At 49.4% G+C, this 16,972-nt stretch overlaps 1 protein-coding gene across 1 annotated transcript in view; it reads right to left on the bottom strand.

The window, feature by feature from the left end:
* jbug (filamin-type immunoglobulin domains fbug) overlaps positions 1-16,972 on the bottom strand; it is a 224,453-nt gene that overhangs the window by 101,963 nt on the left and 105,518 nt on the right. The window contains exon 3 of the mRNA XM_065447642.1: positions 8,963-9,152. Coding sequence (XP_065303714.1) covers positions 8,963-9,152 — 190 coding nt within the window. The remainder of the gene's footprint in view (positions 1-8,962; positions 9,153-16,972) is intronic.

Genomic DNA, 16,972 nt, shown 5'->3' with positions numbered 1-16,972 from the left:
TGGTTTTGCTTTTTGCATCTTTTCAACATACTACCCTTCGCTTCTCAGACGTGCAATATCCTGCTATCCATCTCCTATATCCCTGTCTCCTCTGGAACAGTTTTGGTAGCTCGTTTAACACTTTGTTTTAATTTATCTGCCCATTTCCCGATGTCCGTTATAGTGTCTTCAGCATCTTCATGTCGGATTTTGCAGAAAGAGTCCTATTCTACAAGTTTCAGTTCTCTACCACTCTTTTTCCTTGGGCCTGCTTGTACCGTTGTGACGACGCTGTAGTGGTCACTACCTAAGCTTTCCTGCATGTTTGTCCATCGAGAATCTGCTACATCCTTCGTAAATGTGACATCTGGTGTGTCGTTGTTTACGCTGTTTCCTATTCTGGTGGGTGCCCGAGGGTCAGTTATGAGCGTTAGACATTCGTGCTTAGCGTCTGCCCAAAGGCTTCGGCCTGTTAGGGTTGGCGTCCAGCACCTCATGCACAAAGAACTTTCTCTCACCCGACCTTCTTCCACCAGGCCTCGTCGAAATGAAGCGTGACTTCCTAATTCGCCATGACCGTTTCGAGTGTCTGCCTATCTGCCGGAAGCCCCACAGCATACAGGCCTCTTTTGTGTGTGTATGTGTGTGTGGGTGTGCGAGTTAAGAGAGGCCCTTCCTTTGAATTGGACCTAGAAAACTTCCACGAACCCGCAACGCGCAGAAGAGACGGACAGGCGCCTGCAATTCCAGGAGGCGTGACGACCTCCTCTCTGCAGCAGTTCCTCTCTGCAGCAATCTCCTCTCTGCAGCAGCTCTTTCTGTGCCGGTCACGTGACGTCGACGGAAGCAAGATCCCGCCCACGATTGTAGAGAGCCTATTTAAGGGGCTCCGAAATGTACGTTTACTCACTTCATGCTCTTCTCATTTTATTTCATCTACCTTTGAAGAAACCATGCAAGTTTCGCACTAGAACATCGTCTCGCTCTTGCTTGGTCGCCATGGTCTACCGGATGCCCGCAGCCCGGCGACAACGCCACGCTACCCAATAAGCAACGTCAGTGGAGCTTCGTTAGGCAGGCGCCGCTACTTCTCGGCAGCAGTACGATACGCTGCCCTGGAGTACGCAACAGGCCCTCAATGTTCTCTATGCTGTATCCCTAAGCCGCGTGTGGCGCGTTAAAATCGCCGACCACGACTAGCGCCTGCATGTCCGCTACGCTCAACACTTTGAGGAAGAGTGGAACGAATTTGGGCTTTTGTCGGGGTGGACTGTATATGTTAAGAATAGATTTCCCTTTTCTTTAAGGGAGAGGATTATTTCAATCAGGAGATGGTCTATGCCGCGCATTCCGGTATCGTGCTCGACAGCCGAGAGGTGTCTGTATCAGCGTCATGACGGTTACCTTCTCGCCGGAACCACTAAGATTCATACCCCGATAATTTTGCCATCCCCCGGTCTCCTGCAGGTCAATGACATCTGGCGTCTCCTTGCTTGTTACGAACTGCTGCAGGTTTCCTCGCTTGACGATACCCGCGGCAGTTCCATTGCCAAATCACGTATTGGTTACGCGGCGCCGTGTTGGTTTATCTGTTCTTCCTCGGTGGCCTTGCTGTCTTCTACCCCATTCGGTCTGCTATTCGGTTTGCTTTTAATCGGTCCCGCGCCTGCCGGCCGAATTTCCTTTGGTGTGCTTTCTAGTGCGGCTACTCTATTCTCTAATCCATCGAATCGTTTATTCTCTACATACACGTTTGCGTTTTGTTGCTGTAGCCCATCGAACATTTCTTTAAACGTTCGTTCCAATAACCTCGCTGATTGTAAAGTCGCTCCTTTCGTCAACCGCTTCTTGCGCCCTCCTTTTGTGTGGTGGTGCTTCCCCGTTCGCTTGTGTGGGAACGGGTGTTGAAGCTCGACTAGGCGTCGGCGTCCTACTGGCGGAGGGTGTGTTGCTATTTTTTTCTTTGTTGCTGAGCATCGTGTCTTCTGTTCCAAGCTGCTTGATCTCTTATTTAAGCGTTGTATTCTCTCGGGTAATCTGTTCTAACATCTTTCTAATCTGCGTCATTTCCTGTTCTAAGGCGTGCCCCTTAGCTTTAGGCGACTGAGTAGCAGTGCCGGACACCGCACTTGTCCAGCTCACCTGTGCTTTGCTCCTGTCTCCCCTTGGATTAGTTACCGAGACGGACCTCGACCTTGATGTGGTCCAGAATCTGGCCATGGACCTGTAGCGCCCGCGACCGGCGGATGAGTGATTTTTTTTTTATTCTCTAGGAAACCGTACAGCATTCGCAGTTGCCACTCCGCTACTCTGGTATACGCACTATAGTCCAGTGACGCAAATACTCGAAGTAGTAGGTGTAGAAGCTTCTAAAATGTTAGAGCACGGCAATGGTCCCGTTGCAGTATTTAACTTTGGTGCCCTCGTTTGTATGTTATCTGCAGGGCTCCGTGTCATTGGATAAATTCGAAAAAAAAATCCAATAAACACTCGCCGGTAAGATTTTTGACAATTCGTATTTATCCAATAAATTTCAATTTTACCGGCCAATACGACCCTGTTCCGTTCTTTATCGAAAGCCTTTCGATAAAGGGCATGTTCTCAGCGGGCATTGATACATCGGCCGGTTTCGCCGATATAAATTTTACCTCACGTCAACAGTATCTCGTAGACCGCACCCATCGCACGTTTAGGGTCGATTTACGCTCGAGCCGCCCATCGCCGCAACCCGCACCGCACGCGTGCGGTCGCACGAAAGATTGCACGCATCAAACACTTGTGCACAAATTTCGGTTTACAATGTGTAAGGTATACACTGTGCACACAGTGTAAGTGGTAATTTGTGCACAAGTGCTGGATACGTGCAATTTCTCGCGTGACCGCACGCGTGCGGTGCGGCTTGCGGCGATGGGCGGCTCGAGCGTAAATCGGCCCTTAACAAAGGGCTTGTCGCCGCCCGGGAGCGCGAGACAACATCTTGACATACGGTCCCCTGGCGGCAATCGAGCGCCAGGGGACCGAATCAAGCGCGGAAAGCCTGCTGGCGATGGCATGCTCATATGACGGATTTCTGTAGCGCGCGAACAGAAGTTTTCGGCAAGCAGAATGGGAAGGAAACGAAAGCTTTCCAGCGTAAAGGACTTTAGTGATTTTGAAGAGTCAACGTCATCTGAAGGAGTCATTGTTTGCAAGTTTTGTCGTGTGACAGTTGGCATTGCGAACGGCAAGGGCGCCTTGAGAATTGCTTCCATCAATGACAGCAACCTCGTAAAGTATGCTTGCGTCTATTACAACAAGCTTTAAGGTTGTAATACGTACAAACGTAGGTGTTTTGCATTCAGGTATTCGCGCTTAGGTGTACGTGTGTTTGTGCGTTCAAACCTTCCAGACAACCTAAATACGCTTCGTGTGTTCTGATGTTCTCGTGTTCAGATATAAATTCATCTAAGATTTTAGAGCATTGAGAATAATGCAAAATTAAACTCCGAATTTCGGAGAATTGGGGATTTGCGAGAAATAAACTCCGATAAACGCCGAATTACCGCCAAAAAATAAACTCCGAAAAAACACCATCTGAATTTCAAAAAAAAAAAAACTCCGAATACACGGAGTCCTAGTTATCTGTAGAATAACAGTATTGAAACTGAAAAGAAGCTGTGATTTCTCCTCATTTTTGTTTTACAAGCGCGCGCTCATTACTGAGCCGTCGAATAACCCCACTTATACAACGTGAAAATTAAGGGGATAACAATAGTGGGGCGGGGGCTTAAAGAAGGTCATAGCGTAAACACTTTGTTCAGACTCTGGGTGTAAACGGCGTTGACATGGCATCCTAATAGTTGATCCCCCCTCGCCCTGCCCCCCTAGGAAATGTCATATAAAATTAAAATTAAAATAGAACACAATTTAAATGAGCTGTTGGAGCTGGCTGCTTTCATCTTCAGAGGCGGTCCTCTCTCTAACGTTAGAAAGGCGGTGAGCTCACGAATGCGCCTCCGCGTAACATGCTATCGTATAGGCTTCACTAATCTCGCGTGCAAGCGGCTGTTGGTGCCTATATTTATGCTTTTACATCGCCAAGTATTCGCAGCACATCCGCGCTTTTAATGATGGGTGGCAACACGGGTGTAAGGTGGACCTCTTACTGCGTCTTCAAGTGGTCGTGTCAGAATGCTCTTGCAGAAGCACTATAGCATATGCAAATTTGTGCGTGACGCATTCAAGTTGTGCCTCGAGGAATAGCGGGCTGTAAAGCCGATAATCAGGCTTAATTATATGCACTGCAGACGACTTAGCCTCGCAATAAAACGTTTCGCTGCTCTGATGATGATGATCAAGATTGTGATCTTCTTCTTTCTATCAGGTGGGCGTCGAAAGATGTCTATGGCGCGTAAGCCCCTGGATAAGTTCAGTTGGATGGATGGATGGATGGATGGATGGATGGATGGATGGATGGATGGATGGATGGATGGATGGATGGATGGATGGATGGATGGATGGATGGATGGATGGATGGATGGATGGATGGATGGACGGATGGATGGAATGGATGGATGGTTGGATGGATGGATGGATGGATGGATGGATGGATGGATGGATGGATGGATGGATGGATGGATGGATGGATGGATGGATGGATGGATGGATGGATGGATGGATGGATGGATGTTACGAGCGTCCCCTTTGGAACGAGCGGTGGGTTGCTGCACCAAGTGCCCCCAAGCGCCCCCAAGCGCCACCAAGACCGTAATAGCGCCCTCTACCGCAGCGCTTCGGAAAAATCGGTCGTGTTTTCTTCCTTTCCTTTTTTTTTCTCTCTTTTCAATGCGATATGAACTATTTTACGCGGGGGAGGAGGCGCAGGAAAAAGTACTTCCCTGAAGAAGCAGTAAGGGAGACCGAAATGGCTGAGTGAGTGAGCGAGACAGAGTCAGAGCGAAGCAAGGGAGCTTTTTCAATGATGGTCTACAGGCACTATGTATCCTCCTGCCGCTCAAGCGGTACGTGTGGCTTATCTGGAGTCGAAATAAAATCACCATTTCGAAGCAGAGTCTGGCTTCGGAGAGCTGGCTCCGTCCACGTTTTCCTGTATGCGTTGTCTTTCGTTCGTCCTAAGAAACACGAACAAGCCCAAGCGTCTGCTTTACCGAGGACCAATGAGTCTCGTTCAAGGAACCGCTGGTACGTAGTCCTAGATACGATCTAGCGGAGATTGTGGGTGGCTCTCCCCCACCCGACACAGCGAACACTGCACCGAACTACAGCGCGGAACATAACGGACGGACACTACGGGTGCCAGACCGTATTCCTCCACTTTCTCCGGGAAAGCGTCGCCGCGTGTGGCTGCGGTCGTTGGAAAGAATGAGCCTTCGACCCCGCCATTGTTCCTGGTCGCGTATAAGTGTTCGCGATTCGAAAAGAAGGGGTCACGACCGCGGCCGCCCCATTACACGGTGACGTCGTTACCCGCCGCCGCCTATACGCGCGTTGTACGGGGGTCAGCGCGTATATATGCTGTACGACGAGACCCCCAACGAGCCTTATAGCTCGCGTAGCTGGGGAAATGCGATTTCGCGACAATGGCCCCAGCGTCACCCCCTCCTTCCCCCGTGAGGCCGACGGACAGCGCCGACGGCGAAATGGCACGCTCGACTTCGCTCTCCGCTCGAGCGCTGCCATCACTTTCTCTTCTCGTCGCGCCCCCGGACAGACACGTCTCGTCTGGTCCGGTCGCACGCATGGCTGATCGCTTTCTCCCTGCGCGCCTTTTCTCATTGGCCCGGTCCGTATATACGCTTCCTGGGAGGCTGTCCTCCATATGGGAGTCTGTCTGTAGAAGAAAGCCGGGCAGGTCGACGGCTATATAGCTCATGAGCCAGTTTCTGTTGCAGACGTCTTGCAGACGACCCTTCATTAGCGCGCTTCATTTGAGACCCGAATATAGAGCATGATTATGCATTGGCCCGCGTCTGCGCTGCAGCTGCATAATGATGGTCTCGAAAGGATCGGCAGAGAAATACGCAAACGCTAAAGATTGCAAAGAAAGTGTTTTGCCCAATTTAACGTTTCTGTTTTCTTTCTTTCTTTTTTCACGCTTTATATTTGTGTGCATGGTCTGCTGTACCACGCAGTTTAACTCGCGATTTTCGTTTAATAGCTAAAGTAGGCAAACATACCATATCTTGTAGAAAAACCACAGCTGATTGCTAATCCTTCCTGCAGCGTCCATGCCACTTTTCCGTCGTGCTTAACTTTCAAAAAGGAAAATCAGGGCGAACGGAAAGGAGAGGGGGGGAGGGTATTGAGAAGCTGTGGAGGAAAACTTCGGCTCCACCTTCGCAATTGCACCCTAATGGAAGGGTAAGAACCGCTTGCAAATGCGTGCGGTACGCCGGAACAGAAGATCATTAGGCCGAAATGGTAACGCGGTCAAGTTGGCGCATTCCAAACGACTGGCCCATTCCACGTAGCACCGCTTGTTCCACAATGCGATCGTCAAGTATATTTCCACACAGGCAAAAAAAAAAAAAACAGACTGAAATTATCGAGAGACGAGTGAAAAGATTAACCCTGACAGGGTACTGTTGTTTACCGTCTGCCCAACGGCAAGGGGCACAAATACTGATTGATTGATCGGTATTTTTGATCAAGCAATCAATCTATCGATTGAAATAAACGGTGCAAATACATTTATACGAGCACGCTTCAGCAGCGTTGTGTGTATCTGTATGCAAAGGTGGGAAAACGGGGACCTCCCAAAGCTTATGACCTCAACCTATAATAAGGCTTGACGGCGCCTCTCAACCTCGTACCATAAGCTTGAGGTGCTTTTAAAAAACCTCAACCCAGCATTCGGCTACCGCCAGATACCTCCCTTCGACCCCATATCAAACTCGATATTGAGGTTGAGGTCGGGCTTTGCAAGCTATATACTATATATCGCTTATTTCGTCAGCTTAAGGTCGGGTATACTTAATATACATAGAATGTACGTAGTTATTAGCGTTTCCTGCTGATAAACCTATGTAAGCATTTTCTTTGCCTCTTAATGCAGTCGGCCGAAAGCCATTGCGCAGCGAATTAAGTCTAACTCATGTCCCAATGTAAAAATGTTGTGACTGTTTTCGGTTTGGAAAATCGACATCAAGCCTATAAACTGCAAGAAATGCCTGTGCATGCTGGGATTATCTTACTGCGTGTATTTTGGCTTGTAAATCGCAACGTCTTGCATGCGTCTTACATCGTGGCTCAGCTCCCAGCTTGCAATGGAGGGGCGCGCACCTTAGACTTCGTGCATCTGAATGAACGATATACCGTCAAGTTTACCGTCAAGTTTTTTTTACAAAGCGTTCATCGTCGAAAACTACCTCTGTACACAGCATCGTTTTTCAAACGACCCTCAGTCACGAGCTTGAATGCCTACCGTCAGACTAAACGCTGCTCGTTAACTCGCTTTTCCTTGCTTAGGCGTCCCGACCTAGTTCAGGAGTGCACAACCACTAAGCCATGGTCGCGATGGTCCGCTCGAAGAGGTCAAGCCCAACCATTTGGCACTACGGTGTTAAAATCGGCGTTGCGCAAAATTAGAAGTATAAAATACGTACAAATCGAATACTTAAGGTTCGAATCGAAGTATTCATTCAAAAATCAAATATTGAAATACGATCGAATTTTATATTATGATCGCACATGCAGGTTTGTTACGATTATCCGAGCCCGCCCGCAATGGGAGAAGCGGTCTATGCGCATGGTACACCGGCCGCTTCATGCACCCCATTGTTGGCTAGCCAGGCCCCGTAGCAGTGACCTTTCACGTCTTTCTCGTAGCAAAGTGTAAGGGATTTCCTTATAGCGTTGCATATACCAAAGAAAGTAAACAAGATTTCCCTTTTGGTGCGCTTTTATCCCCCTTGCGAATGGGATATACGCTAGTTCATTTATTTTTCTTCTTGCACTATAGCTCACTCGCGACCCTAGCTACTTTTTCCGGGTACTTGTCCCGCGTGAGCAGTACAGCTTCTTCGTGTAACCCCAGCATTTTGGCTTTTCTATGATCGCTAGACGCCTGCTTAGGCTCTTCTATAGATCGTTTCATTGTTTTTGTTACGCGACCTACGTGGTTTCTTCCGCGATCTTATCTTCTGCTCCATGACGTCTTTAGAAGCCCCCTTTAACACCGGATTGTTGTAGCACAGCTTTCCTTCTTTACAGACCAAGGAATCACAGGAAGATGGAAACTTGAAGTAAGCGCGTACAAAGGAAAACTCTCAGCCACCACTTCGACCAGGGCCCGAAGACAAGCCTCTTCATCGAAACACGTTGGCTCCGCCAGGCTGAGGCTTCCTTAGATCGCTCCCTGACGGTCATTTCCTTCTTAGCGTTTCTTTATCTACGCCCAGTAGCATAATAGTAATCGGTGCCGGTCTCAACATTCGTATTCAATATATCTATACTCGATTCAATTCGAAAATTTCATCGTTCCACCAGCACTAATCGAAATCTAAACTCCGAGGTTTATGCATTGCGCTATCACAAAGCTGGGCCGATCATCGCGTGCGGCGCTGAGAGAGATAGCGAGAGAGAGAGAGAGAGAGAAAGTCAAAGGAAAGACAGGGAGGACAACGAGAGATTATCTCCCGTAGGCAACCCTGTACCGGGGGAGGGGGACAGGGTAGAAAAGTTCAGACAGCTCTCCCAAGGAACGAGATAAAGGAGATGCACTGAAGCGAACCAATTAGACTGGCCCGACCGGCCACCCTACGATGTAAAAGGGGCAAATAAAACATCACAGTTCATGCACTTCGAAGTCGTACAAGAAATGGTATGTTCATCAAATCTCTCAGAGAGGCGGTAACTCAGTCTGGTTGAATTCAGAAACTGCAGCAGCTGCCCCGCCGTTGTCAAAATGGCACTGTCAGCGCGGGGCCAAAGCTGAAATGGCCCGCGCGAGTGATTAACTGATTGATTGCGAGCGAGCCCTCACCTGAGCGCCATGCCGGAGTTCCAGTCCGTGGTGAAGTTGGAGACCTGCAGGTCGGGCAGCACGGCGCGCAGCCAGGCGAGCATGAGCTTCTTGGGCGGGAAGTTCGTGCGGCCGATCTGGTAGCGAAGGATCAGCGACCACACCAGGCCCAAGATGAGCTTCAGGTTGCCCTCCACAATGTCCGTGTTGCCTGCGTCACGGCGAAGCGGTCAGTATAAGCGCATGCCATTCACAGCGACAGGGTTACTAAAGAGAAACGCTATACTGGGCAGCAAACTTACGACACATTCGACTGGTCGTTTTCGAACACTCTATAGAGTGCTATCACGGTGTGGTTTACATTCGGCTGGTCAAAAAATCGAGCGCTCGGAGGAGCTCTCACCTTCGCTCTGGGAGCGCGACAAAGATACGACATAATCCCGATCACGTTGTTACTCCGACTGCTGAGCAGCTGAACGTTTGGCGGGGACGGGCTTTCTCTGACTCAAATCTCGAGTGGGCTCCGCATTGCTGCAAACCCAGTTGTAGCGCGATAGGAACCATGCGGAACGTGCCATAAGGATTCAGCATAATTTCCTCCTACAATGTCAGCATAATTTCCTCCTACAATGTGAATGATGTGCGTTAAAGCTCCCCAACAACAATTCATGGACCAGGAGTCGCATCTATAATGCCATTCAGTCTCTGTCTGTCGAAACGACCTGATGGAGAAAGGTAAGCGCCCACTAGAGTAAATGAAAGTTTGCGCTTTCTCACGGTCAAACAGACATACTGATTATTGTCATGTGGCAGTACTGGATGAACAATGTAAGTCAGTTCACACCGTATGTAGATGATCATCTTGCTCATTTCATTACAAGTCGATGACACATGAGGTTCATAGCCTGAGATCCGGACGGCTTTCTGTAGGTTCGGTTCCCGGCTGGGCTGCGACTGATCTGCCGTGAATGTACTTTGCCTCTGTGGGAGTCGAACGCTTTCACCATGTGTAGTTTGCGTTCGCTGACTCCGGACATACGCATGCACCTATCGCCTGGGTTACCACGACGTGAACAAAGAGTCAAATAGTCAGTCAAAGAGTCAAATAGTTTATTCAGACAACGTATCGGACAGTTGCCTAGGGCGCAGACCAAAAGGGAAGTGGATGCCTGACAAGGAGTCTGCGCCTTTCTTGCTCCATGCAGACCATTTTGTACCGTCTGTGGCTAGACGTTGCATTTACGAACTTGTATGCTTTCCTTACGAAAAGGGTTCTACTCAAATTGAGGACGACGCAACGAGCTATGGAAAGAAGAATGATAGGTGTAACGTTAAGGGATAAGAAAAGAGCAGATTGGGTGAGGGAACAAACGCGAGTTAATGACATCTTAGTTGAAATCAAGAAAAAGAAATGGGCATGGGCAGGACATGTAATGAGGAGGGAAGATAACCGATGGTCATTAAGGATTACGGACTGGATTCCAATGGAAGGGAAGCGTAGCAGGGGGCGGCAGAGAGTTAGGTGGGCGGATGAGATTAAGAAGTTTGCAGGGATGGCATGGCCACAATTAGTACATGACCGGGGTTGTTGGAGAAACATGGGAGAGGCCTTTGCCCTGCAATGGGCGTAACCAGGCCGATGATGAAGATGCTTTCCTTATTGGAATGGCCAACAGCCTCACGTGCGCCACATGCAACATCGATGAGACGCTCGCACATATCTGTGTCTGCCCGCGGTACAGCGCTCACAGACGAGTGCTGTGCAGAGTACTGGACCAGTTGGACAATCTTCCACTATCAGAACTCAAAGCTTTAGGCCCCCTACCGCTATGTAGTGTGCGCGCTTTGTTCGTGCTCGCCTGTATTTCTCTCTATCTCCCGCTTCCGCTCTCTTTCTCTTTTTATCCCTCTTCACCCTTCCCTCCGTGCAGGGTAGCCAACCGGAACTGCCTCTGGTTGACCTCCCTGCCTCTCTAAGACGAAGTGATTCTTTGATAGAACGCTTGTGCTTTTGTCTCCGCTTTTTCGCTTTGTTTCCCTGCATTTCTGGGAGCTGCCGCTCCCTCCTTGCGGTAATGGATGAAGAAATCTCCGCGGACTTTCCTGGTGTGCAGCCGTCAGGTCGGCTAGCGTCCAGGAAACGTGGAAGTGCGTCAAGCGATACCGACAGCGAGGACACTGAGATATGTTCGGACAGCTACGACTCGTCGGACGATGACTTCCAGGTCGTGATGAGTAGATCAGCGAAAAGAAGACTACTGCAGGCATCTTCGTCGCCAAGTGCTTCTACCGTGAAGAGTGCACCGCTGCGCTGGCCGCACACTGTGCTCTTTATGCCCGTGGACCCGGCGACCAATTTGCGGCTCCTCAACAGGCAGGTCCTCTCTTCCTTACTCGAGAAAATCGCACCAAATGAGATTAAAGACGTGCGAATAAACCCGCGGAAAAATGTCCTGGCAGTTGATGTGCTACATCGTAGTGCCCTACAACACCTACGAAATATAACTGATATCGACAACGTAAAGGTGCGTTCAATGATCCCTACAGGCGGCGATGGTACTGCGGGCGTCATTTATGACGTCGACGTTGCCATTCCTAATGACGACTTGCCAACGCTGATAAAGCCAACGACAGAAGGCAATTCCATTACAAGAATTTCCAGATTGGGAAACACACGCTGTGTGAAGATTATGTTTGAAGGAGACAGCCTTCCTTCCCACGTCAAAGTAGGACATGTCCGCCATCCAGTACGACCATTCGTACCGAAGCCCCTCCAGTGTTTCAAATGTTGCAAGATTGGCCACGTGAAGGGTGTCTGCGTGAACAGTGTAGTGTGCCCGCGGTGCTCTGAGTCCCATTCAGAAGACGCCTGCAGCACACATGTTCTAAAGTGCCCGAACTGCAGTGGTCCTCACAAGGCCTCATCAAAGGATTGCCCGCGGATGCGGAAGGAATTCACGATTCTAAAACGCATGGTGCGCGACAATTCGACGCATCGAGAGGCTGCTACCGCTGTTCGGCGACGTCGGCATCGACACCGAAAACGTTCGAGAAATTCCGCAACTGAAGATAGGTACACGCCAGCTACAGTCAGAAGGGCTGCCGCATCTCCGCACTGCGCCACCAAGACAGATACAAGGAAAGCGAACAAAGAGGAGAGCCTCGCCCGTCCTGAAGAATGGCCTGAGCTACCGAGGGCACACCTCCCTGCTAAGATACCTCAAAACGCACCGGCTTCAACGGCTTCTGCCACTGTTGAAGCGACGCTGGCTGATGATCTCCAGGTCATCAACATTCTGCGGTCGCTCATGAGTGCCATTCGCGGTATACTTACCAACATGAAGTCTTCGTCTGCGCAAAGCGCACTACAGGTGCTGGACACTTTGAGTCCAGTACTTGCAGCTCTTGGTTAAAATCATGGCTCTCCAGAAGCCGTCGTTTCGTGACGAAGTCCGAAACGCGTCGATATTTCAGTGGAACGCCAGAGGACTGAAGTCACGCATGTCGGACTTTCGACAGTTTGTGTTCACGAATAAGTTCCCAGTCATCGTCATCTGCGAGCCCCTATCAGATAACATCAGACTGTCCGGGTATGAATGTTTCATGTCCGCCACCCACGGAGAATGCAGCAAGATCATCGTATTCATGCGACGTGATCTTACGTATGTCCATCACCCAGTGTCGCCTGACCAAGAAAACCAATACGTCTGTCTGACAGTGAGGAAAGGCAAGCTCACTTTCACATTAATTGGAGCCTACATATCGCCCTCAAGTCGGTTGGACTGCGAGAGATTGCGGCGAATCACCACAGCGACTCCGCAGCCTTTGGTGATTACTGGAGATTTTAATGCCCACCACCATCTCTGGGGAAGTTCTAAGATAAACTCGAGAGGCAGAAGATTAGTGTCATTTGCCTCCGAACAAGAACTTTGCTTGTTAAATGATGGAAGCCCCACCTTTCTACGTGGAACTGCCTACTGTAGCTGCCTGGACCTGACCTTTGTTTCACGCTCCTTCACTAGAAAGGTCAGGTGGTTTCCGGATATTGAAACGCGGGGAAGTGACCACCTACCCACTTATCTTAGGGTTGAAGGGTTGACGGACTCCAGGTTAGCCGCCGTCACACAATGCATCGACTGGCCAATGTTCAAGTCAATTGTCGAAGACGGCTGTCGTGATGACTTGGCCACTAACCTAGAGGACATCATAAAAGGTGCCCTAGAGGCTGCGAAACATTCACTTCCGAGAACGTCCACACGCACCGAATACGACATTGAGCTAGAGAAGCTTCGTGCAATTCGTCGTCGTGCAGAGCGAAGATACAGGCGCACGAAGTCTGTAAATGACTTGAGGTTGGCCAGAAGAACTCAAAAGAAAATTCAGCGTCGCATGGACAAACTTGCATCACAAAGATGGAAATCATTCTGCGAATCTTTGGATCCACGAAAACCATTGTCTCACATATGGAGAACTGTTCGTGGTCTCCGTGGAACCCCTCAGCAGCGCCACCCTTTTAAGTCTTTGGCCCTTCACCAACAATGCAGCGAGATTGACGTAGCGGAAGCTTTCTGCAGGAGGATTGCTGGCGAAACTAGTTGCGCTGGAACATCGACGCTCCGCCACTCACCGATTTCACGCGACTCCCGCATGGATAGTCCTTTCTCCATGGACGAGCTCGAAGCTGCACTGGCCTTGTGCAAGCGTTCATCTTCACCAGGCCCCGACGGTATAACCTACCGTGCCCTGTGTAATCTGGGTGATGAGGCTCGAAAAGTGCTCCTGCTCCTATTCAACAGCTCCTGGCGGACAGGTACGGTTCCCCAAGAATGGAAGACCAGTCGCATAATTCCACTGCTCAAGCCTGGCAAGTCGCCTGTAGACATTGCATCATACCGACCAATTGCGCTTGCCAGTTGCATCGGAAAACTAATGGAGAGGATGGTTCTAGCACGGCTAGAATGGTACCTCGAACATTACCAGGTATACCCAGATGCAGTGGCCGGTTTCAGGCGGGGCCGTTCTTCCATAGACAATGTTATCGACTTGGTGACGTACGTCGAGCACCAGAAGTCCTGCAAAAGATTATCTGCTGCCCTGTTTCTAGATGTTAAAGGAGCGTGCGATAACGTAACGCACGAAGCGATTTTGAACGCGTTAGAGGCAGTAGGACTTGGCGGCAAAGTATATATTTGGATACGTAGCTATCTACATACGAGATCCTTTTTCGTACTTACCGAGGATGGCCCGACCTCCCAGCATTACAGTAACCGTGGGGTGCCTCAGGGCGGAGTACTCAGCCCAACGCTCTTCAGTCTAACTCTCATTGGACTCACCGACATCCTGCCAGGCATTGTTAGGCTCTCCATCTATGCCGACGACATTTGCATTTGGACGTCGGCTGTGACGCGACTGCAGCTTCGCGCGCGGCTTCAAAAGTCAGCTACTTTGACATCATCCTACCTTCGAGAACAAGGACTTCATATATCATACGAGAAGTGCGCAGCGGTGGCATTTACCAGGAAATCAATGTCGCCATACGTGATATCCGTCGACAGACACATGATCTCGTACAGCACGAGTCACAGATTTTTAGGGGTGGTCCTTGACAAAAATCTCTCCTGGACCCCTCATGTGAATTATGTGAAAAAACGCCTGACAGGAATTTGCCATATGTTTAAGTTCCTTGCAGGAAAGACCTGGGGAGTGCCAATACACTCTATGCTGCAACTGTACAGGGTCCTCTTTATTGGATTCCTGCGATACAGCCTACCTGTCATGTCCAACACCTGCAGAACTAACCTGAACATAATCCAAAGCATCCAAGCCCAAGCACTCAAGATATGTCTCGGTCTACCGCGGAGTGCGCCAACGACTGAAGTTATTGCAGTGGCTCAAGATTTCACTATTAGAACGCACATTAGCATTGAAACAATGCGTGTGCACCTAAGACACTTCGCCCGGAACCCTACCCACCACCTAGCAAGTCTCCCAGTAGATAGGCCCCACACGACATTCAGTGCGACTGTCTTCGCGCACCGTGACTCTTTCAGGTCAGGTTACACACCTGCGGCAAGGCCTTCTATTCCTCCATGGTGTATGCGCCGTACTCAAGTGAACCTTACAGTCCCAGGACTTCAGAAAAAGTCGGACTTGCCATCATCAGCGCTCAAGCAACTAACTTTATTTCTCTTGTACGAGAAATACAGCGACTGCACACACGTCTACACTGATGGATCAACTACATCAACCAGTTCCGGTGGCGCTGTAGTTATACCAGCAATGAGAATAACCAAGCGGTTCAACACTTCCCATGTCACTACGTCTACAGCTGCAGAGCTCGCGGCTCTCCGCGACGCGCTTGAAGTGATAAATACTGAAAGTCCTAGAAAATGGGCAGTCTTCTGCGATTCCAGGCCGGCCTTGCAATGTGTGCATTCATTTCTCCGACATGGAACTCACGATCAGCTCACGTGCGAAATCGCGGAACTTGTCCATCACTTAGGAGAAAAAGGCCATGATATCTCTTTTCAGTGGATACCAGGTCATTGCGGTATCTTTGGTAATGAAGACGCCGATAAAGCAGCTCGGACGTCAAACCAAGAAGACCGCTGCGTCCCCATTCCGCTCTCAAGGACCGACGCCGCGAGACAACTTGGCATTCTGGCACGCACGATCTCCTTAGCAGAGTGGAATAATGTACATACAAGACGCACAAGACTGCACCGACTAAACCCATCACTTCAACTCAGACCTCCAGCCGGTGTGCACCGGCGTGAAGCGTCTCTTCTGTGTCGGTTATGGCTTGGAGTGGCCTTCACGAATGCCTACTCAGCACTAATTGGAATGGCTGATAGTCCTGCATGTGATGTTTGCGCATGCGAGGAGAACATTGACCACATATTGTGCCATTGTCCTCAATTTCAAGCCCAAAGACAATATTTGTCCGACAGATTGAGGAAACTAGACGATCGTCCTCTGAGTGAACAGACAATATTAGAGCACCGTCCCGACCGATCATCGGCTCAGAAGGCAGTGAAGGCACTTTTGTGTTTTCTCAGAACTTCTGGTTTGCTCGAGCGACTTTAACTGAAGTGCTGTCCGTACGCGTACCTACACCTTCTCTCTCCCTTCTTTCTCTTCCCCTTCTCCCTTCCCCCAGTGTAGGGTAGCCAACCAGACTATTGACTGGTTAACATCCCTGCCTTCCTGTATTCTTCTCTCTCTCTCTCTCTCTCTTTTCTCTCTCTTTCGCTCTCCTCCTACAAAACCCCTCTGCGTCTGTATTCTGCGCCTCCACGCACCAAAACACAGTTCCCGATGGACGCGGATAGCGAAAGAAGCTTGCCTCAGCCATTGCGTCACGGATGTGAGCGACCATAATTGGCTGGCGCGCATTTATGCGGACTTTCTTATAGTTGGACAGCAGCATATTTGAGGTCGCATTCTGAGGTTGTCACCAAATACAGGACAGTGAAATACTTTTTGCAAGATTCGGTTTGCACTTATTTGCGGAAAGTTGTTGGTTATTAGGGGAGAAAACGAAGGACGCGTTCTTTTCCTTCTCGAACTTCGCGCCCAGATCGCAGCGCCAGTATCTGATATATGACGTCACGGGTTTCAATGTAACTGAACATGTTTTGATTGGACGTCCTTACTCAAAAAAACAAAAAAAAACTTCTCCAAAGTGACTAGGCTGAGCCTCTGGTTCGTTAAGAATGCAATGTAATAATTTTTGCATTGTTATTAAGCTATTAACTACAGTCCAGGGCAGACGCTTTGAAAGTCTCATGACGGCACGATTATCGAGCGCGAAATCTTCAAGCCCGTCTTTGAACGTTGTCTTTACTTGCTTGCGCCGACTCCACTCAGAATAAGGTTGACGTTTATGGCATTCCAGCAGCATAGTTCATTAATATGGCTTACCATACTCCTCTTTAACACCCCTTTAAGATTAAACTTTAATTCAATTTCATTTATGCCTTGAACTTCTAAAAGGTGGAGGAAACCAAATATTAGGAAATCCTGATAGGC

This window comes from Dermacentor albipictus, chromosome 1 (assembly GCF_038994185.2).
Source record: "Dermacentor albipictus isolate Rhodes 1998 colony chromosome 1, USDA_Dalb.pri_finalv2, whole genome shotgun sequence".
Lineage (NCBI taxonomy): Eukaryota > Metazoa > Arthropoda > Arachnida > Ixodida > Ixodidae > Dermacentor > Dermacentor albipictus.
The sequence above is the reverse complement of the archived record's forward strand: the minus strand, read 5'-3'. Positions and strand labels throughout refer to the sequence as shown.